We start from the raw sequence: 24,410 nt of genomic DNA, 5'->3' as shown, positions 1-24,410 counted from the left end.
GGAATGAGATCAGGAAAAGGAAAGCTTTGTTCTTTGAGAAGCAGGAAACAGGTAGGCAAGCAATAACTTATGGAGTGCCTGCACAAGCCTGATTCAGGAGGAGATGTCAAAAGGTACCTGGCTATCTGCACTGTCGCTTTTCAGTGAGGTGCACCGCCTGGGCCCCTGAGGAATCAAATGCTTGGTTTTGCACAGTCTCTTCCCAGATGTTTTCTCAGTGCCATTAGTGTATTTCTGCAGCAGCATGGCACCCTGGCAATCCTCTTGATCATCTCTGTGCAGTACACCTGGCTTATGGCTTTGTTTAATTCTCTGCTGTTTGGTATGCATCATCAAGCCTGATGTGCAGCTTGGCTGGGGCTGCATTTGGTTGCCCACAGTGGTAGATAAAAGCCTCTTCGTGGGCACGGAGCTGGAGGATACAGGAAAGTCTAAAAGGGGGGGTGGAGGGGTGAGGTGTAGGGAAGGCAGAAACGTGCGTTACAAGTTTTAGCTGGTACAGGAAGAAAAAACTACTGTTAACACTGATCACTTCAGTTTTCAAAGGTATACTAATTACATTTCAAAGCCTTAATTTTTTTTTTTTTTTTTTTGCGGTACGTGGGCCTCTCACTGTTGTGGCCTCTCCTGTTGCGGAGCACAGGCTCCAGACGCGCAGGCCCAGCGGCCATGGCTCACGGGCCCAGCCGTTCCGCGGCACGCGGGATCTTCCCTGACCGGGGCACGAACCTGTGTCCCCCGCAACAACAGGCGGACTCTCAACCACTGCGCCATCAGGGAAGCCCAAGCCTTAATATTTTAATGACTCAAATTCAAACAGCAAATAAGTTAACCCACAAAATGAGTGTCATGTTTGTTCAAAGAACCATGACAAGAGAGCAAGAGTCAGCTCTTCATGATTTTACACCCCCACCTAGTGGGCTCAGATGCAGGACCTTCCCAACCAAGGACAACCAGCCTACATTCTAAGGAACTACCAAACTGACATACTAAGGTGCTGGAATGAGGGCACTGTCATGCCACAGGGTCAACAAGACTTACCTTCCTGAGCAGCCATGGTCTGGGTAAGAAAAGCCCAAGAAATAAATCTCCCTCCTTTCAACTGAGCTCCTCACTGTACATTGCAGAAGGAAGAAGTATGGAGGCTAGTAGGACCTCAGGAGAGAACTCCCCACCTACCACGTACTACTCAGCCAACTTCGATGGTGCTCAGGTCCTGTCCAGGGCCCTTTGCCACAGACGACAGGTGACCCACCCTCCAGGAGAGGCCCCCCGTGTACCTTGATCATTGTTACTCGATTTGAGGAACTCCTCCGACCAGCTTCTGTTGCCTTTGGCCTCTGCACTCTTTCTGCTGGGTTTCTCTTCAGAGATTTCACTGCTCTGGGCAATGACCTCAGGCTTAACAGCCTGGGTCACTTCCTTCCTGCCTTGCCAGAAAGGTTTGCTCTCTGCCGCCAACACCTGATGCTCCCGTTCTGTAAGATGGAGCAAGTAGCGCTGCTTTTTGGGATGGAGCCCTGTTAATTCAATGCACACCTGTCATTTCCCTCTCAGGCCAGTCATCTAATGGAGAAATAACTACAAATTAACCAAAAAGTACCCTGGCGGGGTGGGTTAGTTAGCCTGTCTTACACATCAGTAATGGGAGTATAGGAAGGGAGGAGGAGTGTGGTCACTCTCTTTGCTGGAACGTAAGTCTTGGGAGACTTTGTCTCTCTGTCTTTAGCTATCTTGGGGCTTAAGTATCTAGCAACCGGGAAGAAGGGGTACGAGCACCTTTCCAAGGGCCTGTAGGTTGTATGTAATCATTACTATACTGCCCTGGAAGTGGTATGAGAACAGAGCTCTTCCACTACAACTGTTCAAAATACAAATGCCTTATCTTCTATACTGAATGGACTAGTAACTTCATGCTTTTACAGTTGGGGGCATGAAGGAAACAACCAAAATGAGGCACGAAGCATATGCAGTCCTTTTAAGCATACATGGTCCTTTCTTTTGGCAGCAAAATCTAAGCAAGCCAAGACTGACCTGAAAACCTCTATGAAAACATATGTCCATATTTTCAATTAAGTGAAGGCTGATATAATAAACAGACCAAGTATCTACCAAATATCACCTACAGAAAGAAAAACACTAATACTCACTTGGGTCAACAGGAAAAATGATGAAGGAAAAGGGACAGTAAACAAAGTGGTGAAAGACAGCCCACATCCTTTATGGGACAAAGCATATGGTCTCTACTATATGTTCTGGGCCTACAGCCCAGGCTACTACTGCAACCTTCAAGATAAGCAGAGGAATGCAGGGAACCTGAGAAGACCAATGGCACTAGGACGAGGAACCCTTTAGCAAAGTTTATTAGTGTATGTACAGGTTCAGAGGCAACTTCAAAGAAATCAATCTAGTTACTGCTAATCCTTCTCTGTCCTCTCATCACACTTAAAGTGAAAACCGTATCACTGAAACCATGTAACTGTTACCATTTCCTGTCCAGGAGAAAGGTCCTTGATATCTCAGCACCCCCGTGACACTATGTACTTCTATCCCTTTCATTGGCACGTATGCCTTTCACGGATGTCTCAAGACAGGTGGTTTGAAGACTGATTAGCTAGGTGATATTTTGTGTGTTCCAGATGAACAACAAAACAGTTGTTGAATAGACAGGACCCTATCTTCCTTGTCATATAACTTATCATCAGATTAAGAATCAGTTTATCAGCACAAGTGTTTCAGATTCCAAGTCCAAATTTTACATTTTAACTTCAGGTGTCATGTAATCACCTGTATCTCTAATAACAGTTTCAACCATTCCTAAACAGGCATCATTCTCAAGGAGAATATTTTCTACTTAAGTTTTCACCCTCATGCAAACTTCGTAAAAGTGATATTAGTTTATATCTCACCCACCTGATTTTTTGGCTGGCACCTTCTGCCCACAGAAAATACCCAGAACACTTGTGATGACTTATTTCACATGTGCTGGCAAAGAGTGATTCACTGGTAACCTCATCTCCCTGCTCCTCATTGAATGACAGCACCCCCACAGAAAGAGCCCTTTCCTGACAGGCTCTAGGCTTCCCACCTGGTAAAACCTGCCTGGGTGCAGAGGGTGCCCCTTCACCCACCAGGTCTGGGAGCATGCAGCCCATGTGTTGCCCTTCCCGCTCAGCCAGGCATGGGACTCCTGTGCCTGAACTTACAGTCTCCTCATGCCTTGTCCCCAGGGACCCCAAAGTGTGATGTCTGTGGCGCCTCATTCTGAACTATTATCAGAAAGCTCCATTGCTAAAGTCATGGTTCACTGAAATCACTCATCCACACACACAGTTTATGTTTTCTTCTGCTTTTCACAAGAGGATCTTTTTCCCAAACTAGGTCCATCCACCCTTTCCCCAAATACCCACTTAAGACACTACAAGAAAAAAAAATAGAACAACTGAGACCTTTTCAGTGCTGCCTCTCACAGCAAAGATCTGGATTCTCTTAAATGAAGCCCTCTCAAGAGGGCTCCTGAAGAACACCTATGACTGTGCAAGATACACAGGCTATACAACCTACATGGGAGAGAAGCTATACAGCACATTCCTGCAGATATCAATTTAGTCTTTTGCAATTGAGGTCATTTTAAGGCCTATCCAAATGACTACCCTTGAAGACAAAGAAGACAGACAAAGAGATATGTAGGTGCACTGACCATGAGGATATGCCATTGTAGCTACTTTTCTAAAAACAGAAAGTCACATGTCCTTGGTCTTGCAGTCTAGGCAGATGTTACCATGACTATGTTCTTTTCTTTTCTTTTCTTTTTTTTCAGCATGCGGGCCTCTCACTGTTGCGGCCTCCTCCATTGCGGAGCACAGGCTCCGGACGCACAGGTTCAGCGGCCATGGCTCACGGACCCAGCCACTCCGCAGCACGTGGGATCCTCCCGGACCGGGGCACGACCCCGTGTCCCCTGCATCGGCAGGCGGACTCTCAACCACTGCGCCACCAGGGAAGCCCCATGTCTATGTTTAACACTTGCTTCCTGCAGCACGGTCATATGATTCACAGCACATATGTCCCATAATATATCATGTTGTACCACAGCATTTCCTCACAAAAGCATCACCACGGCAACATTTACAAGTCATCACAGCAACAAAGCAACCTCTCTACTATTGAGCCATGCCCAGTTAGCACTAAACAAAATGGGGAAGTATTGATTGTTTAAGACTTACCAATGATCTAAATTCCATCCTCTGCAGGTAATTATGGAAACTCTAGCAAAAGCTAACCTTGTTAAAACTTATTTCCTCTACAGAAGAGGCATTGGGAATCTCTGTTCAAAACTCAAAGTAGTTTACAAAACATACACATGCTGTAGTGTAAGAGAGGTTTCCTGACCTAAAAAGTTTCATGAAGCTCTTTGACTCAGCCTTCTTCCAATTCCTGCCCAGCCATTTCCACTGAGCAGGTCCTAAGTCTGACCCAGCCAAACAGCTGGCAAAGAAGACCGTCACTGCGTGTTTGAGAAGGAAGGGATGAATGCCTCCTTGTCCTTCCCACTGATGGTTCCTATTTATGCACGTCCTAGTTTTAAGAACCTAACTCATATGTTGTCTTCTAAAGTGAAAATTTACCTCAACTGCCTATATTATCATAGAGTAAATGAAAATCTTGACCACCACATTTTCAAGTTAATTCACCTTTTTGTAGGCCACTGCCACAGAGATGTACCCAGAGACGTACCATATTAGAGTATTTCTAAATTCAGGGCCAGTGCTTCTTTGAAAAAGGATATATGTCCCAAGAAATAACCCACCCTAGGTGCTTCTTTCTTGGATGCCACAGCTTTCGAAAGGACAATCAACCCTTCACTCTGCAGACTGAAAGAGCAGCCTATTTCCCCCTGCAGCCACCAAACTGCAGAGTGAATTCCTTCCTCTCAACTCTGAGAATAGACTCAACCCCATTCTCATAGATGTGGTACCACACTCAAGCTACTTACCTCTCTCACTATCATTCTGGTTGTCAATGGCCTCCAGGGTTACCTTCTTCCACTTTTTGCCCCGATTTCCTTTCAGCCTTTCCCGGTCAGCAGGGCTGAACTTGCACACCTCAGAGTCTTTGGTTGCAGGGTGGCCACATTTTCTCTCTTTCCTCTCCATCTCCAAGAAGCGCAACATTGCACGCTAGAAAGAGAATGAATATGGAAAAAGTACAGCTTACCATTAAAGACGTTTTAGTTGCCTTATCTTAAAGGAAAGTATCTCCAAAAAACGGTTTGCCTGAAAACAAATACAATTTATGAAATAAAGCTGTTTTACCGTATCCTTTTCATAAAATTTGGCATGCAAATACATATGCTGCATGTATGTATATTCATGAACACACTATTGCAAAAATACATTCTCATTTGGAGATAAAAACAACAAAGATAAAACAGTAGTAAGAAGAGATGCACAATGAACAAAGATGGGCATAAGCTATAAGCTTCCCTTCAAATATTTTGTAATAAAATTTAATTCTAAAAGTTTATGTAATATTCTAGTAAAAATAATTTGAAAAACAGAAAATTGCAGAACTGATGGTGAGCCAGGTAGATGTAATACTGTCCTTTTGCAATCCTTCTATTCATGTAATTAAGGTGGGCATTCAATGAGTCATTTACATAACTTTATCCATTTTTATAAACATGTGCCAACTTTTTTCATGACTTTACAGCAATAATTTGACTTTATTCATCTTTTAAATAATGCTAAAAATCTTGATAAATTCCTGCATGAATGATAATTCACTACTGAGTTTAGTAACAGGCTATAGCTCATTATGCAAGGGGTGTGTGTGAAGGCTGCACGAATGCCACAGACATGCAGCTCCCACACACTTCCACCAACTATCACCACATAGGGCATTCTGAACAGCAATTCTAGGTATAACTGTTAACATACAGTAACAGCACAGAAATTAAAGCAACTTGTAAACATCATACAATCTTTGCAATTATTAAAACTTCTGATATTAGCATTTGAGTGAAGTCCTTTTAGAGTCTACACAATAATTTGGAGTATGCAGATACATGAACCTCCTAAGTCCTACCATGTACTCCCCTTACTGGAGACCTTTCAAACATTTCAATTACCATAAGCTTCATTAATTAAATCTGCCTACTGTCCTGCCCTACCATGTCCCCCCAATCCTCTTCATACATTTAAAACACTGACAACTACTCAACCTCCTGAAATTTGGGTGCGGGGCTCACCTGCAATGCCCACTGCTCCCGGCTGAGCTGCCTGGAATCTGCATACAGTTCAGTAGTGACACATTTGAACTGGTCACCCACATAACCAGTAGAGTTTGCAATTCTCTTTGCCAGCTTAGATGGCTTTGGTTTCAGAACTTTGATATTGTTTGATTCTGCCTCATCAACTCCATCCTTGGTATAAATGGGGGTGATGTCCACGCTCGGTGGGGCACTGCCCAAGCAAAGTGGTTTGGGATCCTTTTGGGTTTCACCAGAAGTTACCCCAGGGCCATCATTCCCAAGGCTTGGCTCCAGGAATAAAGACCGACATCGCCAGGTTCTCCTTGTTGGTTCCCACTGGAATATTCTCCGTGCTTAAACGGAAGACAGACTGGCCTGGAGCTTGTTTGAAAGTACAAGCTTCCTGAAAGTCACTGATCTGCCCCGACTCCTCTTTCAGGGCAATAAAATCCTGGCGTGGCTGCAGGGCTGGGCCAGTTGGGGGTTTGGTGGGCTCAGCACTCTGGCCAACACTCTCAGCCATGAACCTGGCTTTGGATAGGTCTGCATCAGGTTTCGCACCTGGCTCTTCCTTGAGAAGATGTACACAGATAAGACTGTCACTCCTGATGAGAGTTTTCCCTTGATTCCAGATAAGGCTTGCATTTACATTCTTTTCAGTGGAGACTTGTGGATGTAACGTGGTGCTGTTAGCTTCCAACACCTCAGGAAACTGATTCCAAACGGCTGAGTCCTCATAGGAGGCTCTGTCGTGGGACCAGGACAACTTCTCTGTTTTCTCTTCTTTAGTGGGCATAATGGGCTGCACCATATCCAACACATCTTGGTTGGCCACAAACTCTGGCTGGCCCAAGGGTACCCTGTAGGGCAATCTAGGCTTTGTGGCAAGGTGCCCGGGAAAGACAGTACTGTTTGGCAACAAAACTGGGTGAGGGTAGATAGGTTGCTCACCATGTAAGGAGACGCGACTCAGATGCACGCTTTCAGGTGCTGGGTAAGGGAGGTAACTCCTAGGGTAAGAAATTGGTGGGGACCTGAACGCCTCATTTGGAGATAGAAATATTGAATTTGGTGGGAGGCCATTCTCATTTGCTTTGAAACTCGGTTCTGGGTTGCTGGCTTTGGTGCCCTTGCTGCTGATGCCACTGCCATGCTTGGCAGTTGTGGCCAGGGGCTGGCCCATGTGTTGATTAAAACATGCCATGGAATCCATGGAGCTCCTGCTAGTCTTGTTGCCATCTGCACTGGCATTTGGGACTGGCAACACAAAGGCTGGGTGACCCGTGCTCAGCACTGACCCCGAAACGTTAGTGACTGCAGTACCTGTGTTTTCCACTTGGAGACGTGAAGAACTGTGCAGCTGGGAGATGGCCCAGTCCAAGGCCTTGTTTTTCAGAGGCAGGCCTTTGCCATTGTTCTCTTTGTTACACCTTGGTCCAGGCACCACCCAGGATGAGGTAGCCATGTTAGTGATCTCAGATCTACAGGCAGTACAGCTGTTTCCTGGAGGAGACAGTGTTTCTTTCGGAATCTCACTTCTGGAGAGCACTTGGCCACTTCCAGTTCTGCTGTAAACCAGGACCTTGGGAGCCATCTTTTTCATGTGGTCAGCTGTGGAAGCATCTACGCCCACCACTTCAGAAAACAAGTCTAGGAGCTTATTAGTGACATCTTTGGTAACCATCTGCTTCTCCAACACAGGAGGTGAGCAGACACCTTTTCTGTGTTCACCTGCTGTTTTCCAGATGTGCTCAGGAACTGGCTGAGTACTTCTGCCTCCTTCTGGAGTCTTCAGATATTTGCTGCTGCAGAGCCTGGCCACGGGGAACTCGCTGCTGACCGTCATATATGGCTTTGACAGGGAAATGGAGGGCGAGGTGGAAATCGTGGCATAGTGCTTATGAAATTCAGAGTAGGTGTCTGCACTGGGCTGGGAAGGAAAGCGGACTCTTGGTAAAGGCCAAGGGGAGGGGGGCAGTAGAGGAGCTGTGTCCTCCAGCTGGCCATGGGTGACTACCTTGGCAGAGAGCACCCTAGAGTGCTCACTGTTCTGAACGTGGAAATGTGAGTGGGAATTAAACAGGTTCCCAGGACTGACGTCCATCTCCCAGGGCAGGCTTTTGTCTGCACAGTGGACCAGAGGCGGGACAGGTGGAGAGTCTGAAGGCACTGGGAGCCTCACAGCTGAAGCAAGAGATGATGGGATGTAGGGACTGACAGAGTGAGGGACTGACAGTTTTCGCTCATTTGCGAAAACTGGAGAATACAGCGGCTGGGCTAAGCTGTGAGACTGCTGAAGTGGCAAGGTCTTGTATTCACTGAACAGTGAATACTTATTTGGTGAGCTGTGGAAAGGAGAGATGGCTGGCATGGCCTGCTCCATGTAAGGATTGACCCAGGGCATCTGCTGGTAATTAGCACCCCTGATGTTGAAAGGGCTGTATCTGGCACTGGCAGAGCTATCTAAGCCCAATGTTTCTCTTGTAGGTATAACGCTTTTTTGTATACTAGGTGGTGTTTTGTAAACAGCACTGAAGCATCTGGGGGTTCTCCAGAGACAGCAGAAGCCTCCACTGTCTCGGGTATATTCAGTTTGAACTGCATCTCTGGACTTCTTTCTGAAGAAAACCCAGGGCCACCTAAAGAGCTCATGGCAGCCTCCTGACCTTTCTCTGAGCCCAGTTCACACAAGCCAGAAGATATAATGCCTTCAGGTACACAGAGCTCTTTTGGAATCAGGCCACTGCGGTCCATGCTCACCACTGCCACGCCATCGATCCAGTGGGCAGTAGTCACATCCACCTTTACAGAAAAAGAACATGGGTGTTACTTACCATTCCTTCAAAGCAGCAGTACCCACCCCAAAGAAAATCTGCAAGTTAATTTATTATGACAGCAGCCTAACATTAGAGCATCCATGGTTAAAGATGAACTAAAAATAAAATACTCACAGGGCTTGCTTTTTCCACTACTACAAATAAATCCTATCTCAGGGCAGTGAAATGTGCTGCCTGCTTTCTTCACTGCTCCGTTCAACTAGCATTCTAAAAGCATGTGAAATGTTTACCCCTTTAGAGTTAATATATATTAATTAAGTCATCTATTAACTCTGAGAAGTTCACCTTCTTGGCAAAAATTCTATATTACAATTGAGAGGACACCATCTCCACCACTTTGCACTACCCTCATGGGATTCAGAACTCACACTAAACCTCCCCAGCCCTGTCAGGGTTGTGGGAGGGATTCTTTCCTGGATATAGGAAGGCACAAATTAATATAACCAGAAACAATCTTCCATTGGACAACTGGAACATGGCATATTACCTGTCTCATTTCGAAATCAATGAAGAGTCTAAGGGTCAAACTGTGGTTGCATCTTTTGATTTCCTCTCCCTAGTATCTGAAGATAGTCCTGTGTTTCATATTTTACTGGTAAAAGGTAAACTGTAAGGGTCTACTTAAAGGCTCGAAATGTATCCAGCTGATGGCACTGACAGAGCCAAAGACAGAATCTCAACGGCAGTAAGAGAAAAGTGACTCATCACAAACATGGGAACCTCTATAAAATTATTAACCAATTTCTTAGCTGAAATCTTGCAGGCAAAAAGGCAGTGGATGATAAAATTAAAAGTGTGCAAGAAAATAACTGTTAACCAAGAATACAACATTACAACATCTGCAAAACTGTCCTTCAAAATCGGAGGAAAAATTAAGGCTTTTCCCAGATTAAAAAACACACACACACAAAACAAAAACGATGAAGGAATTCATTACCACAAGAACTTCCCTAGAAGAAATTCTAAAGGGAGTCCTTGAAGTTGAAACAAAATGATGCTCTATAGCAACACAAAGTTACATGGATTACAAGATTCTCCCATAAAGTTAAATACCCAGGTAAATAAAGGACCTTGTACCACTGTAATGTGGGTCCATCTTTTAACTCTATTATGAAACAAAAAAATTATATCTATGTTAATGGATACAATATATATAAAGACATAATTTTTGACACCTATATGGAGACAGTGAACCTAAAAATACATAGTTTTTATACACCATGGACGCTACCAATCTAAAATATATTATTACTACTGAAAGATGTTTTATATAATCCCCACGGTAACCAGAAAGAAAATATGTATAGAATATACACAAAGGAAATAAGGAGGGAATCAAAGCATATCACTACAGAAAGTTGACAAAACAAAGACATTAAAAGAAGAAATAAGGGACCAAAACACTCAAGACATACAGAAAACAGCAAAGGTAACAGTAAATCCTTCCCTATCAGTAATTATTTCAAATGTAAATTAATTAAACTCCAGTCAAAATAAATACATTGACTGACTTGATAAAAACACAGGATCTAACTATATGCTGTCTAATAGAGACTCACTTTAGAACACTTGCCAAAAGACGCATCCTAGGACCCTATAAACATCCCCTACAACACCACCCCCACATTTGCACAGGGCAAAGACTGCTCCTAAAGTTGTGACCACCAGAAGTTCTTGGACCTCTCACCTGCTCTGCCCCTGCCATCTTGACCTGAATTATCCACTCCCCTCTGTTTGCACCTAAACAAATTTAATTTCGCTTATGGTCTTTAATTTTAGCATGACCACTGCATGTAAATCAATTATGACGATCACCATCTAAATCGTCCCCTAATCCTAAATCAGGGTAAACTGATCACTGTTCGCCTCCTGTCTTTTGGCTCACAAATTATATTTTGTCCTGTTAGGACCTTCTCCAACCTGACCTCCCACACCTGATCACCGGGTGTGCAACACAGAGATGCCGAGTGCCAGTGTTAGCTTGGGAGACACAGCTCGATTCACTCTATTATAAAGAAGAAACTAACACACCATTGTAAAACAATTATACACCAATAAAGATGTTAATAAATAAATAATTAATTTAAAAAAAAATAAAGGAAGAACATTCTACTTTCTGTTACCCTCAATGAACTCTTACTCAACAAAAAATCAGATATTCCTCCCAAGGAACACCTTGGGGACAACCAGCAAGCCTGGCCTGACTTTGGAGAGGTCAATGGATCACTCACTCCCCTGGGCAAACTGAGGAGTCCATCACTCCAGCCCCAGCTGCTTCTCATTGTGGTGGCCACAACCTAGGAGTCAGCAAGGTACACAGTTGCAAACAGACAGACTCCCAGAGGCCATAAACATTGGCAAAGAAATTGGGGTGGCCCAAGTCAGCATCTGCCTCCATTCCAGGCCCTAACCATGTGAGGGAGTGGCTAGGGCCCTGAAGCAAGGAGAAGGTGTGTATTTGCTGAAAGTACCACCCTCCTTCCCATCTGAGGCTCCCAGGGCACCAATCTGACCTGACGCCTAACAAACAAAGGGCCTTTCCTCCTTAGGACAGTGGGAGAAGAGTCAACCCACTGCCCTCTATGAAGCAATGTCATGAGGACCATCCCGGCAATGCTGGAGTTTGGGAAGCACTGCATCCCACTGTTCCCTGCACTGCCTGATCCCACACAAGCTTCATCCATGTGTGAGCCTCCCAATAAAAACTGGAATGCTGGGATGGGCTCAAACAGAGGCAAACAGACTCTGCAGGCAAACCAGGCTGGAATTTAAGTGTGCCTCTAGGGTTGTCAGGCACCTGCTAATCCACCCTACAAGTGCCATATTCCCTTGGTCTCCTCCAGAAAAAAAAAAAAAAAAAAAATTAAAGCATCCCAAATTAAAAGGCAATAATTACCATTTATTCCTCCCAGAAGCAGTACTTCTTTCAGTTCTGTCCTTGTCCACTAGGCCCTGCTCCACCTAAGCAACAGAACCACAAGCAATATACACTCCCCATGACCACAAAGTAGAAAGATATTCCTCTTTTTCCACCACCATCCATCCACTAAAGGTCAATAACTCAAAATCTCTTAGAAGTGTTCCTTTATATTTAACACATACCCTATCCCCAGCTTGAGAGAAGAAAATATAACCAGAAGCAATTGAGGGCCATCCTACTTAGCTAGAACACTTTGCCCTTCCTGGCCAAAGATGCACTACTTCACTGTAAGTGAGTTTGTGAATGAATAGTTGGGCCCAGGCTTCGCTGCCTGTGTTGCTTTCACTGAGCAGGAAAGTTTTTGTCAAGCACTGAGGAATTTTTGTCATTCAGACTGTGTATCTAATCATGAATATTTGTATTTGAATTATTTTTGTTTCCAAGTGACCCTCTTCACATTTTTAAAATGACTTTTGTCTCTAGAAACATCTTATAGAAATTCTGCCCAGTTTTCAATTCAACAAAATCCTGTATCTCGTCTTAGAATGCAGCAATACCTTATGTCCTCTGTATTTACATACCCATGTTTACTTCTCAATTGGCCAGTTATCTCTAGTTTGGTACATCATCCGAGTCCACCTGTCTTGATTTGTTCCAGCACATGTTAATCAGGGGAACTTCTTAATCTAAATATTCCTAACATATACAGCTTTCTAGGTCCTTATGGCGTTTTTGTTCCGCCTATTGCCTATAACATTACACATTCCCAAGCCAGAACAACACAGGTTTACAAGGGAAAAAGAGACAGTAGATTCAAGAATTAGCAACTTTTATTTCCAGGGTGTAAAATGTGTTATCTGTAACCCACCCACTCAAATCAAGTTTTGGAAAGAACTAGACAAATACCTGCATCAGTATATTAAGTTTTTAGACCAATCCAATACTGGCTCCAAAGCATCCACATATTAGTCTCCAATTCCTGTTTGGAGGCTGTCTCCCTGCCCATTTCTCATCTGTCTCCCCCAAAAGGTCATGGTTGAAGGTGTGTCTATTTATACATATGACTCAAGGTCCTCTTTGTTCTCTCCAGTGGCTACCTGTACACACTGCTCTGGTATTTTAGGCTTAGGTCTTCCTTCTGCATAAACATTGGTCAGGGTCTCTATGCAACCACAGAGCTCTACGCAGACTTTCCTGTATTTGAAGACCAGCATGAATCCTTTCTCTGAATACTGGGGTTAGTACGCCAAGTTCCATTCCTTAAGGGAGCATGCCTATTGTGTATGTTCACTGTTACCCCACTAAGAATGACCAAGTAAAACTAGACACTCTAGCACCTGCTTTTGGTACGTCAAAGAATTAAACCCCATGCACCTGGATGTGAACAGAAAAGAAAAGAAAGTAGCAGGCCAAGACTGCCATCCTTTCCCTATGGAGGATACTCTGCCTCCAGGAATATCCATTAGACTTTGTTCCACCATCTTGTCCATTATATAATTTCCAGTACCTCTACAGGGTTAAGAGCAAAGAAAACCCAGAAGCCTTCCTTCCACTTTGCTCCATGAGACCTGTAAGGCTGGGTTGCACAATCCTGCTAGTGGGTGTTGGCCAGCGCTTCTGCATCCCACCCTTCCCCCAGCTACCAGTCTTCCTCCTCTCCCCCTTCTTCAGCCAGAAGGAGTGTCCGTTTCTGTCGAACCAATCTATTACAAGCACACCAACAATCCCCTCGAGGGCGCAGTACAGTCCACGGCGGACACAACCAAGCAACCCTGATGACGCCTGCGTGGTGGGGGTCGGGGACATACATGCACCCGAAGGCACTAGTGCATAGGTGTTCCTTCCCGGGCCAGCCTGGCCGCCTGCGCAGTCACAGTGCTGCATTCTAGGATATACACACACGTATGTAGTCTATGTATAAAGTTTGTTTACTTATTTATTTTCTTGCCTAATCCCCAAGCGGGCAAGGAGCACAGGCGTAGCGCTTCGACAAGAGTTTAGGGAGGGAGGCAAGGAGGAGCTGGTCGGCAGCGACGCGAAGCAGAGCAAGTTAGACATGTGTCCAGGCGACAAAGAGTGAGAACAAAGGGCTGAGTGCTCGGCCTTTACGCGCAGCGTATAACGCGTCAGTCGGGATAAGTTATGCTACCCTCATGGCCGTCCTCACTGCCAGTAACCCTCCACTTGCCAGCGGAGCTTTTCTCAACCGGTGCCTCAGGGACACAGCCCAGGAGGCACAGAACTGGCCCTCACTTCAAAAGTCTAGAGAGAATGGCCAATGACCTGTCGAATTCATTCATCAGAACATTATTAACTCTCAGGCACCCAGGGCCTCAAAGGACCTCAATGTGCCCCACACAGTCCCAGCCAAAAGCGCCAAAAAGCCTCAGGACCTACTTCCCAACGGAGGAAATCCCGGCTTAGGAAGGCATATAGTTAGTTACACAAGGGCGACCAGTCTAGGAATAAACATCAACCACCTATTAATAATCGCCATCTCCTGCGCTCCTCTAAGCAGTGAAGTAAGTGTCCGAAGTAAATACGAGAAGAAACATGAGAAAGTCCAGACCACACAACGGGTGGGAGTGTAGTGTGAAGGCTGGAGAAGCTAGTTATAATTGAAATCTCCGAGTATGAGCACCTATTTAATGACCTACCATTTAAATGCCCTCCACATACGGAATTCTGTCACAGCAAAAGAAATCCAACAGACGCAGCGTCCATTTTCAGAGGGTAGGGCAAGTGTCAGAAATAAATATATCTGTGCTGGCCACTCAGCACACTTTCTGGGATGATGCTGTTTCTTCCTCATTTTTAGTCCCATGTCAAGAAGCTTCCCCAGGGACGCAATACCACTTGTCCTGCCCTAGCCTCATCCCCAAAAGGGGACAAATGCAGCTAAAACACAGAGCTGTCTCATTCACACTACTCTATACAAATACCTACTTGAAGCGAGCTAATTCCTCTCTGAGCTTTGTTTTAAAATACAGCCCTCGCGTATTTAAATACACCTCTTCAAATAATTCTCCTTCTGCTCTCCTCTTCCCCCTCCCTCATCCATTCTGCAACCGCCACCCTTAAGACGCCGAACGCCAATACAGGCACTCAGCGTCTAGTTGCAAATCGCGAACTTTCTGGAAAAACCTCTTTAATGGTAAATTTACCCTTGCCCGGCCTGAGCCTACAAGCCAGGTAAGGTGTTTGTCTCCAGAGCCCCGGAATGTGCCGTCTGGCAAGCGACAGGCGGTGAGCCAGCCGGAACAACGCTCGCGTCCAGCCGCACACCTTGCACACAACAGGGGAACCGAGTAGCCACCCGCAAACCCCAACCCACGACCTCACGCCGCACACGGATATTCTTCTTCCACTCCCAGGAACTTATAACCAAAAATTCAAAACAGCAACGCCTGAGAATGGAGACAACCGTTAAACTGTATTTACTTATCAACATGTCTAACCCGACGGCGGATCAACCGAATGGGAACCCCTTACTTTGTTCTGTTTCCTGGCAGTTGGTTTTTCCAACAGTTTACGAGATTAACACTCCGGAGCACGCTGAGAGAAACTCGGTCTCTCTCTCCCAGAGATGCCGCGCCGAGCGCTACCGTTGCCCTAGGTCTCGCTCCGCCGCGTCCTGGACGCTCGCTACGTAATCTTAAAACACGCACCCGCCGTGGCACTAATTCTAGGGAACTATCCATCCGCCAAGAGGTAAGGCCGGGGAGGCGGCGTGTCTTCAGAGAACCAAGTCCAAAAAAGAAAACCGTGGAAATCCGCCGCCTTCTTTTTCCTGCTCTCGAGAGAATGCAGCAGAGCTTCCAGCCCAGCTCTCTCCCCTTAGGCGAACGTCTTCCGCAGCGCAGTCCCCAGGAAAATGGCGGGGCCCCTTTCACACCCTCCCGTTCTTCCCCGGTTTCCATGCGGCGCTGCTTAAGTTGGCTGCAGTTTTAATTACTTCTAGCTATGAAACAAAAACGAGAGCGAACAATGCAGCCAAAGGGACGCGCGAAGGAGAAAGCCTCACAGGATGCGTGAAAGAATCCGCGAAGAAACCGGTGCGGGAGTCCGAGGAAAGGCAGCCAACTACAGCCCGAAGCTCCTTAAAAAGAGTATGAAGCTACGGCCTCCTGAGTGAGAGGGTTCCGGCGCTGACCTGAAGTCCTCAACTAGGGACTGGCGAAAAGTGGGTCGAGAGGGAAGTTGTGTAATTGGGTCATGGAAAGGGGTATGTTAAGAAGCGAAGGGGGTCCGGCTGAGGAAGCTTCGGGAGCGGCAAAGTTTGCCATCTCCGAGTGCCCGACGTTGCTTTTGCCCCTGTCACCTGTTTTTAGCCAGGTGCTGTCAGGTCCGACTAGTAGAGGGCTGGGCTCTGGGCAGAGGTGGAGGCAGCGGGGTCCGCCACTTCAGGCAAGTGACCTAACCCTACGGGACCCTGCAGGACCCAGCGACTAGGCGGGGCCCCAGAAGCCGCATCAGCTTCCCCTCTGATTTCTGCCTCGTTCCAGCGCTCGGTGGCTGTCCGAGCCCCAGCGCCTCTGCCGCGAGGCCGCGAAGTTACGCCTGCCTTCAACGAGGAGTGCATCTCTGCCTCACCTTTTTGCTAAGATCCGGAGTTCAGTCAGTCGGCCGCTGCACCCCTGGATCCCACTGCGTCTTCCTCGTGGGTTAACTGCACTCCCTCCGCCAGCCCTCCTTTCCCACTAGCCACTCCCTCCCACGCCCTCCCTCCTCCCCCCACCCCCGCCGCCCCGGCAAACGTAGCCGGAGAGACAAAAGCCCTCCCGCCACCGCCTCCAGTTGCAGTTTTTCTTTTGTTTTGTTTCGTTTTGTTTTGTTTTCCGGTACGCGGGCCTCCCACTGCCCTGGCCTCTCCCGCTGCGGAGCACAGGCTCCGGACGCGCAGACCCAGCGGCCACGGCTCACGAGCCCAGCCGCTCCGCGGCACGTGGTATCCTCCCGGACCGGGGCACGATCCCGCGTCCCCCGCATCGGCAGGCGGACCCCCAACCACCGCCCCACCAGGGAAGCCCTCCAGTTGCAGTTTTGATCTTCCCCCAGCCTTCCCTCACCTCGGCCTCCTCGGTGGTTGGGTTTTCAGGACGGGTGATTCACAAGGGAAGGTGTGCCTGAGTTTCCCGGGACGTCGGCAGCCTGACCCGTTTAGTTTCTCTGATCGCAATCCCCGGCCACTCCGGGGCGTTCCTCCTCTTCCCCCAGTTCTCCCCTCCCCCACCAGGCAAAGTAGGCAGCACGCGTACGCAACTGCGGCGAGAGCTGCCCCTCGGCGCCTGAGCAGGGGACTAGTGGGGCGCATTCCTAGCCGTGCTCCAAGGATCCCCTGGCTATCCAGAAGGCCTGTGGAGGACCACAGCTGCCGTAACTCACCTAGTACTCCACTCAGCCAGAGTTACCAGATACCATCGGCAGCAGTCTCTTGTCACCTGCGCTACTTTCTCCAGGCCTCGAGTCCTCTCTGGGACTACACAGAACTTGGCGAGTGCTCGTCAACGCCAAGCCTCACGCCAGATCTCCATTTCCTCCCAGTGGCGCCCATTCGCATTTCCCTATCAAGTGCTCAAGAAAACACTACCTAGAAAATAGTAGCCGGTGCCCCGAACTCAACGCCCGAATTCCTGGGATGTTTTGATCGTACCGTAATTATTTAAAGAGTGGGGAGGAGAAGGGGGAATACCCGTGGGGGCACTAGGTGAGCGGATGAGAGAGTAGAGGAAATCCGCCTTAATTTCTCACCGTTCGCAGGCACCTCAGATGGTTGCTGGATCTGCCCTGCTTCCTATCCCCGGCCTTGGGAAATTTTCTTCAGCGTTTTCTTTTTCTTGGCACGGAGCAATTTTTGGCTTACAGTGTTCTCTAATAACCTTTCGTCTTGTATGGTGGTGCTGATCTGTGCTTGAGCTCCATACGTAGCCTGCACTGTGCGGATCGATTTTATTGGCACGTATTGAGACCCTCTTGCTCAGCTGCTAGGGATCCGGGGACGGAGCAAGGGCGAGAGCCGGTAGGCGGCAGCGCAAAGCAGGGAGGCAAAGCTCCCACCTCCTCCGCGCGGGGAGGAGTGCTCCAGTTTAAGCCTCAAAGGCTGCAGACAAGGACATCGCTGACAAAGATGTCCCAGTCATCTCCTCCTGAAGGTCTTTTTATGCCGGGGTCGGGAACTCTCTTCCTGCCTAAGGACAGAATTATGCAGGGTCGATGAGAATATCAATTTGAAATGGAATAACTTGTGAATCCACACTGAAAGTTTTAAAATACCCGGGCGTGTCCTCATTCTAAAAACAATCAATAGTAAGTTGACTCCTAAGTCAAGATCAAGATTGAAACCAGCTCTACGTACCAGATATTTACCTTTAAAAACTCGAAGTATTGTTCACAGCGGGATTTAGGTTAGATAGTATTCGTTCTGTTTACTTCTCAGTGCATAGCTATAACAACAGGTCTTTTAGAAGTGAAACATCTCTGTCTGTTGAAACCGTAAACTTAAGGCACAGCTACACCTTCACAGTCCAAACCTGCTTATAATCACTGATGCAAAATGAGAACCTACTATATATATAGCACAAGGAACTCTACTCAGTGTTCTGCGGTGACCTAAATGGGGAGGAAATCCGAAAAAGGGGATATATGTATTCACATAGGTGATTCACTTCACTATACAGCAGAAACTAACACATTGTAAGGTAACTATACCCCAATTAAACAAACAAACAAACAAGACAGTTGGGCAGTTGCCCTCCGACCAGTACCCAAGTTGGGCTGGACTGCCAATGCAGGCAACTGCGCACACTTTCACCTAGGAGGCAAAAGAGAATGCATACCTTTCTATTTTCTTTTGGCGGGGTGGATGTCTCTGAAAGCTAACCCACGCGTTTTTCTTTTTAAATCCGTGGTAACAAGCAGAAAGACAGCTAATTTTTGTAAAGACATTTTCGTCCAAATATTAAAAGTTCTTAGACCGAATGCGAGTTACAGACGCAGAAAGGCCTCTTGTTGTATTATATAACAACACTTATTTTTAAGCATCTCCTTTTATTCAAAACAAGTCTAAAATAACCAGATGACTGAGTTGGGAATTTCTGAGGAAATCCTCTGAATGTGCCTCCAGGTAAGGAAGCGCTATCCCTCTTTGAGCTGCTGAGGAGCGCTGACCTGGGTGAGCACAGGTCATGCCAGCCTCTTCCAGCTGGATTAGGCTGCACTATGCACATGCAAAAACCTCTTCCTCCACCCCTCGCTTCCTCAACTCCTCCTCAAGCTACAGGCTTTCCCCAGAATTACAAGTAATAGGAAAAACCAAGAACTGAGCAAGAGCTTGGAGCCTGCTGCTTCTCTGAGTCCAAGGGCCTCTAGCGGTGAGGGTGGGGTAGGGCTGACATAAGGGCCTGTTTGTCTACCTTTCAAAGTTCTGGAGGTACTATGAGTAGGAAGGGAGTATTTTAAAGGGGGCAAGCGTGCAAGGAGGGCTGACTATGGAAAAATAAATTGTTGCTGGAGACAAACAGGCCAGTAGATTTGCCTTTGAGGTAATTTGCTCTTTAAGCCATCCTTTTTAAAAGTGTGCCTGGGGCTTCCCTGGTGGCGCAGTGATTGAGAATCTGTCTGCTTAATGCAGGGGACACGGGTTCGAGCCCTGGTCTGGGAAGATCCCACATGCCGCGGAGCAACTAGGCCCGTGAGCCACAACTACTGAGCCTGCGCGTCTGGAGCCTGTGCTCCGCAACAGGGGAGGAGAGGCCCGCGCACCGCGATGAAGGGTGCCCCCCCACCTCGCTTGCCACAACTAGAAAGAGCCCTCACACAGGAATGAAGACCCAACACAGCCAAAAATAAATAAATAAATAAGTCAAGAATTTAAAAAAAAAAAAAAAAAGTGAACCTGGCTCCATTGTATTCTGCACAGGCTGGTGGAATTAAAAGTGTTTCCTTTTCATCTCTAAAGGAATATATTTTCCAATTCCATTGACTTTTTAAAGCATTATTATAAGGAAACCCAACTGTATCCTACATTCTAAAGAGTTTGGAATGATTTAAGAGAAATTCTAGGGACTTTCCTTGTGGTCCAGTGGTTAAGACTCCATGGTTATGCAGGGGGCCTGGGTTCAATCCCTGGTCAGATCCCTGGTCGGATCTTAGTTCCCACATGCTGCGTTGCGTGGCAAAAAAAAAAAAAAAAGAGAGAGAGAGAGAAATTCTAAAACGGATTGAATGGGATTTAATGGAAATTAAAATGTGAGATTTTCTTTATCCATTTGAGATATTTACAGTTTGCTATTAGTCCTGCATCTGGTTAGGTGAAACAGAGAAGTCAGTCACAAAGCTGCAAAAGAACAATTTATACAATTTATACGCCATCTCTGACGACTGCCACTGTCAAGGAACTGAGGCTGATCTTCTCCATGATGGCCTTATAGACTGCTTATTGTGCAGCATCACCAGACCCTTCTTCTCCCTTTCTCTCTCTGCATCCTAACTCTCTGCTAGCCCCTTAAAAACTGAGAGGGTAGTCAGACTGCTCTACTTGACACTCAGCAAAGGGGAAACTCTCATGAAATTGAAGGAGACAGAGAGAACTAGAGAACTACAATCAGCAAGGTGGAGGGAGTGGAGGGCATCAGATAGCAGAGGAAAAAAGAAAGATGTGAGGTTCCACAGGCAGAAGATCCTGTGATTATAAAACATGGCTCCATCTAAGGTACTTTCCTCATGCAGATTCTTATTCAGTCTCTAACCCTCTTACACTCTGCTTGATGCTACTGTATGCAGGCCTCTCTATCCTAGTTACTGCTTTCATACCACACTGATGTTGCCAAGATCAGCCAGGACCCTTTCGCTCCTCTCAGGCTAAAGGGCGAGGCCACTACACCTGTGGTAAGGCCCTTACCCTGGTTATATTGGAGACCGGTGGCTCCCAACTCTGTCCTGGGGTTGATCTGTAATAGGCAACCTCACAGGCTTGTCCGGTGGTCCTTCCCAGAAGCTTTGCTCTGGGCTCGGAGACACCAGTACTTCATCAGGAGGATTTGGGTAACTACAGATATTGTGTTTCTACTTTACGTAGTATAAAGTAGCTTGTTCATGTGAAACAGCAATATAAGACAACAAGACAAACACAATGAAAGTCTTGCAGTCGTTTTGTAAAAGAAGTGTAAGCAGCTACTGAATGGCACTAGAAGATCCATTGACCCCAGGTCTTCTTCTCCACCTGCCAGCTACCTTCAAGCATAGTTTTGTTTGCCTTCCTTTCCCTGGTAAATGAAATAATATCTGAAGACTTAGTCTTTCTCAGGGATTTCTGGATCAGGAAGTATCTAAGGTCACTGTCTTCCTGGGAAACGAACCTAGTCTAGAGCTTGGATCTGGGGCCCAGAGAATGAAACTGTTGGAATCAGGGGGTCATTAGGGAGAAGAAGGCTAGTCTTTCTGTCTGTCCTTTTCGAAGGATTATTGAGCATTTTAGGAAAGAGGCCCTAAAGGGCAGGCCCAACATAGCATCAGTAATATTGTCTCAGAATTTCCGGCCTGGGCTTACTTTAATGTCAGACCTTTAGTGCCCCCAAATTGAGGCACCAGTGGGTGAGCTGGTGTCTATACTGCAGAGTCAGGCAAGAGTTCTAGTGTCAGCTCAGTGGACGTAAATACAGGCTGCACAGGAATTTAGTGAGTGTGGCGACTCAGGAGGTGATCTCTTTGCTCAACCCAGCCCCTGGAATCTGCTGTGCTCAGACCAGTACTCCTGTACTGGATTGGGGGCAGTAAATGGGAACCTCAGGAGACAGGGCAACTAAGGCCAACTATACCTATCTTTGCTCTTCTACTTCCGCAGGGTCTCTTCAAAGAGGCACCATCCCTAGACTTTTAGTCAGCACCATTCTGGGACTGGAGAAAAACAGACGACTCTGCCAGCCCTGTGTCCATGTTCCTAACCTCTTCTGGGTTAGGAATTAGTTAGCAGCCAGCAAATACAACCTTGGCATGTCTCCAAGTAACTCACTCACAAAAGACAACAGAAGTGCGTGGCACAGGATGGTTACCTCAGGAAGTCTGAAGCCAAGAGCAAAGCTCTTGCTCATGCAGGGAGTGGATGGCGGTCAGGGGTTGTCAAGATTATTGTATTAGAGGCTGGACAGAACACGGTGTGCATCAAAGGAGGAGCTAACACATAATGCACAGCGCCTGGAAGTCTGGCCGTTAAAGGCCTGTGGATGACACAGGAAAAAAACTGAATGGGAAGAAATGCAATTCACTCTGGTGTTTAAATATACCAGTTTAGACGGGGAAACACCATTTAAAAAGTGTTTGCATTATTAGCACAGGTACTTCTATGCAATACTCTGTGATAAACTATATAGGAAAAGAATCTGAAAAAGAATAGATATATGTTTATGTACAACTAAATCAATTTGCTTTACACCTGAAACTAACAAATCACTGTAAATCAACTATACTCCAAAATAAGATTTTTAAATTTTTTAAATCATTCATCTTTAAAAAAAATTTTTTTTAAGTGTCTGCAGACCCTTCCATATATCTTTACATTTTACAGGATGTCATGTCTCCCAGCCTTGCTCAAAAAAGGATATGTTTGACGAGAGGGAATGAAGTCAGAAGGAAATCCACTCAGCACCTCAGCAACGGGGTTTGGGTTTCAGATGTTCTCCTGGGGGATAAGACTGTTGTTTACTGAGGTTGAACGGAACCAGGGATGTGCCACAGTTAAGGAAACCATAAGCCCTTGTGCCACCAGGAGCTGGCCTTCAGGTCAGCCACACGGCACCCCCCACCCTGGCCTCAGGCAACAGCCCAATTCCCGTTTAAACCATCTAAGCTGGGAGCCTTCTCTCTGCTACTGGACCAGGCATCTTCTCCACCTTACTCCCCACCTCCCCACCCCAACATACAACCCCTCTACCAAGCTCCAGGCTAGGAGGGGCTAGGAGGCGAGGGCCGCAGAGCATCTGCATTCATGTCATGGAACACTAGCTCCTAAGCACTGCACATAGTGATGCACAGCCAGGAAAAACTGCCCAGACGTGGAAGAGAAAATGGAGCTCTGAAGCTCCAGGTGAAGCACGACCCATCTTGGCCTCTGGCTTCTCTGTCTGGTTATCCAGCTCCAAGCCGGTTTGCCTGCTAGCGGTCCAGGTGTCCTTCCCAGGGTTGAGGACGTGCCGCCTCAGTATCAGGCTACAAGAGAGGAGGACATTGTTTAAGACAAAGTAGGCAGAAACCTGCTGTGGGAGCCTTCTATTTCTGCAAACGAGAGTATTCATTTTTACCTCAGCCTCAAACTAACCTTCAGTATGGGGCTTCGTTAGGTCCTGGTGGTGCTGACACCCTCACAGAACAATCAGCTACCAGTGGAAAAATATTAATGGGTACATTCTCCATCCTCACTCATTCCTTCACTGCACACCCTGTCTTATCTGTCACACTACTACCACCCCATCCCTGATCTCCTGGATGGGAAGAACTGGGGGAGTTCAACATAGACAACCCTCTTTACACTAATGTAAGTGCACACAGCCAGGCAGCATGGAGGAGGACTATTTCTAGGCAGGTGAGATGCTGGCAGAGACTGCAGCAACTGCCTGCCACCAGCCCAACTGGACTTTTCAATTTTAACACCCTGCTTTCCACTTTTCCACAGCTTCACACATCTTTTTCACTATTATTTTGTACTCTACACAGAACATCTGCATTTGTACTGATGTCTCCTAAACCAAAGTTTTGTCAGGGAAATTTGCACAGCAACACAGCAGAAATTGGGGGGAACCACAAACTAACAGGCCCTCCTACCTGCCACTCACCCTCACTTCCTCCCTCTTTCCCTCTCTCCTCCAGAAGTCTTAGTGGCCCAGCAAATTAATCCTGAGGAACTGTGACCAGTAAAAGGAGTCCCACAGTTTGTCAGTCAGCATCCAGTTTTGGGCACTGGGTGATCTCAATCTCTGCAGCTGATACCTATCTTTATTTTTGACACTCATTTTTGTTTGTTTTTTGTTTTAACTGTTTCTCTTTTCGTTAAAGCATATCAAAATTTACCATCTAAACCATTTCTAAGTATAGGGATCTGTAGTGTTAACTATATTCACATTGTTGTGCAACCAAAGCAAATTGGAGATCGTAGAAGAATTAAACTCAGAATGTCACGAAGAATCATGTCCTAAAATCTCAACTCTTATGTGTGTGTGTACATACATATGTTGTTTACATAAATGTTTATTTACTTATCCAAAATTTTATTGTGGAAAAGCACATATAACATCTAAAATGGACAGCTTAGAGTGATTAAATACATTCATAATGTGCTACCATACCACCATCCAACTCCAGAACTCTTTCATCTTGTAAACTAGGAACTCTAAACCCATTAAACAGTAAT

General features: G+C 46.4%; 1 protein-coding gene across 1 annotated transcript in view; it reads right to left on the bottom strand.

Moving 5' to 3' along the window:
* LOC307181041 (BCL-6 corepressor-like) overlaps nucleotides 1-9,656 on the bottom strand; it is a 44,771-nt gene extending 35,115 nt beyond the window's left edge. The window contains 7 exon segments of the mRNA XM_079911809.1: nucleotides 118-431; nucleotides 1,281-1,520; nucleotides 4,997-5,180; nucleotides 6,251-6,554; nucleotides 6,556-8,791; nucleotides 8,794-9,055; nucleotides 9,578-9,656. Of these exon segments, the coding sequence (XP_079767935.1) occupies nucleotides 118-431; nucleotides 1,281-1,520; nucleotides 4,997-5,180; nucleotides 6,251-6,554; nucleotides 6,556-8,791; nucleotides 8,794-9,055; nucleotides 9,578-9,586 (3,549 nt within the window). The 5' untranslated portion in view covers nucleotides 9,587-9,656.
* Between the last annotated feature and the right edge of the window lie 14,754 nt (nucleotides 9,657-24,410).

This window comes from Stenella coeruleoalba (assembly GCF_951394435.1).
Source record: "Stenella coeruleoalba genome assembly, chromosome: Y".
NCBI classification, from domain to species: Eukaryota; Metazoa; Chordata; class Mammalia; order Artiodactyla; family Delphinidae; genus Stenella; species Stenella coeruleoalba.
Note: the sequence above shows the minus strand (reverse complement) of the source record. Positions and strands in the feature narration are given on the sequence as shown.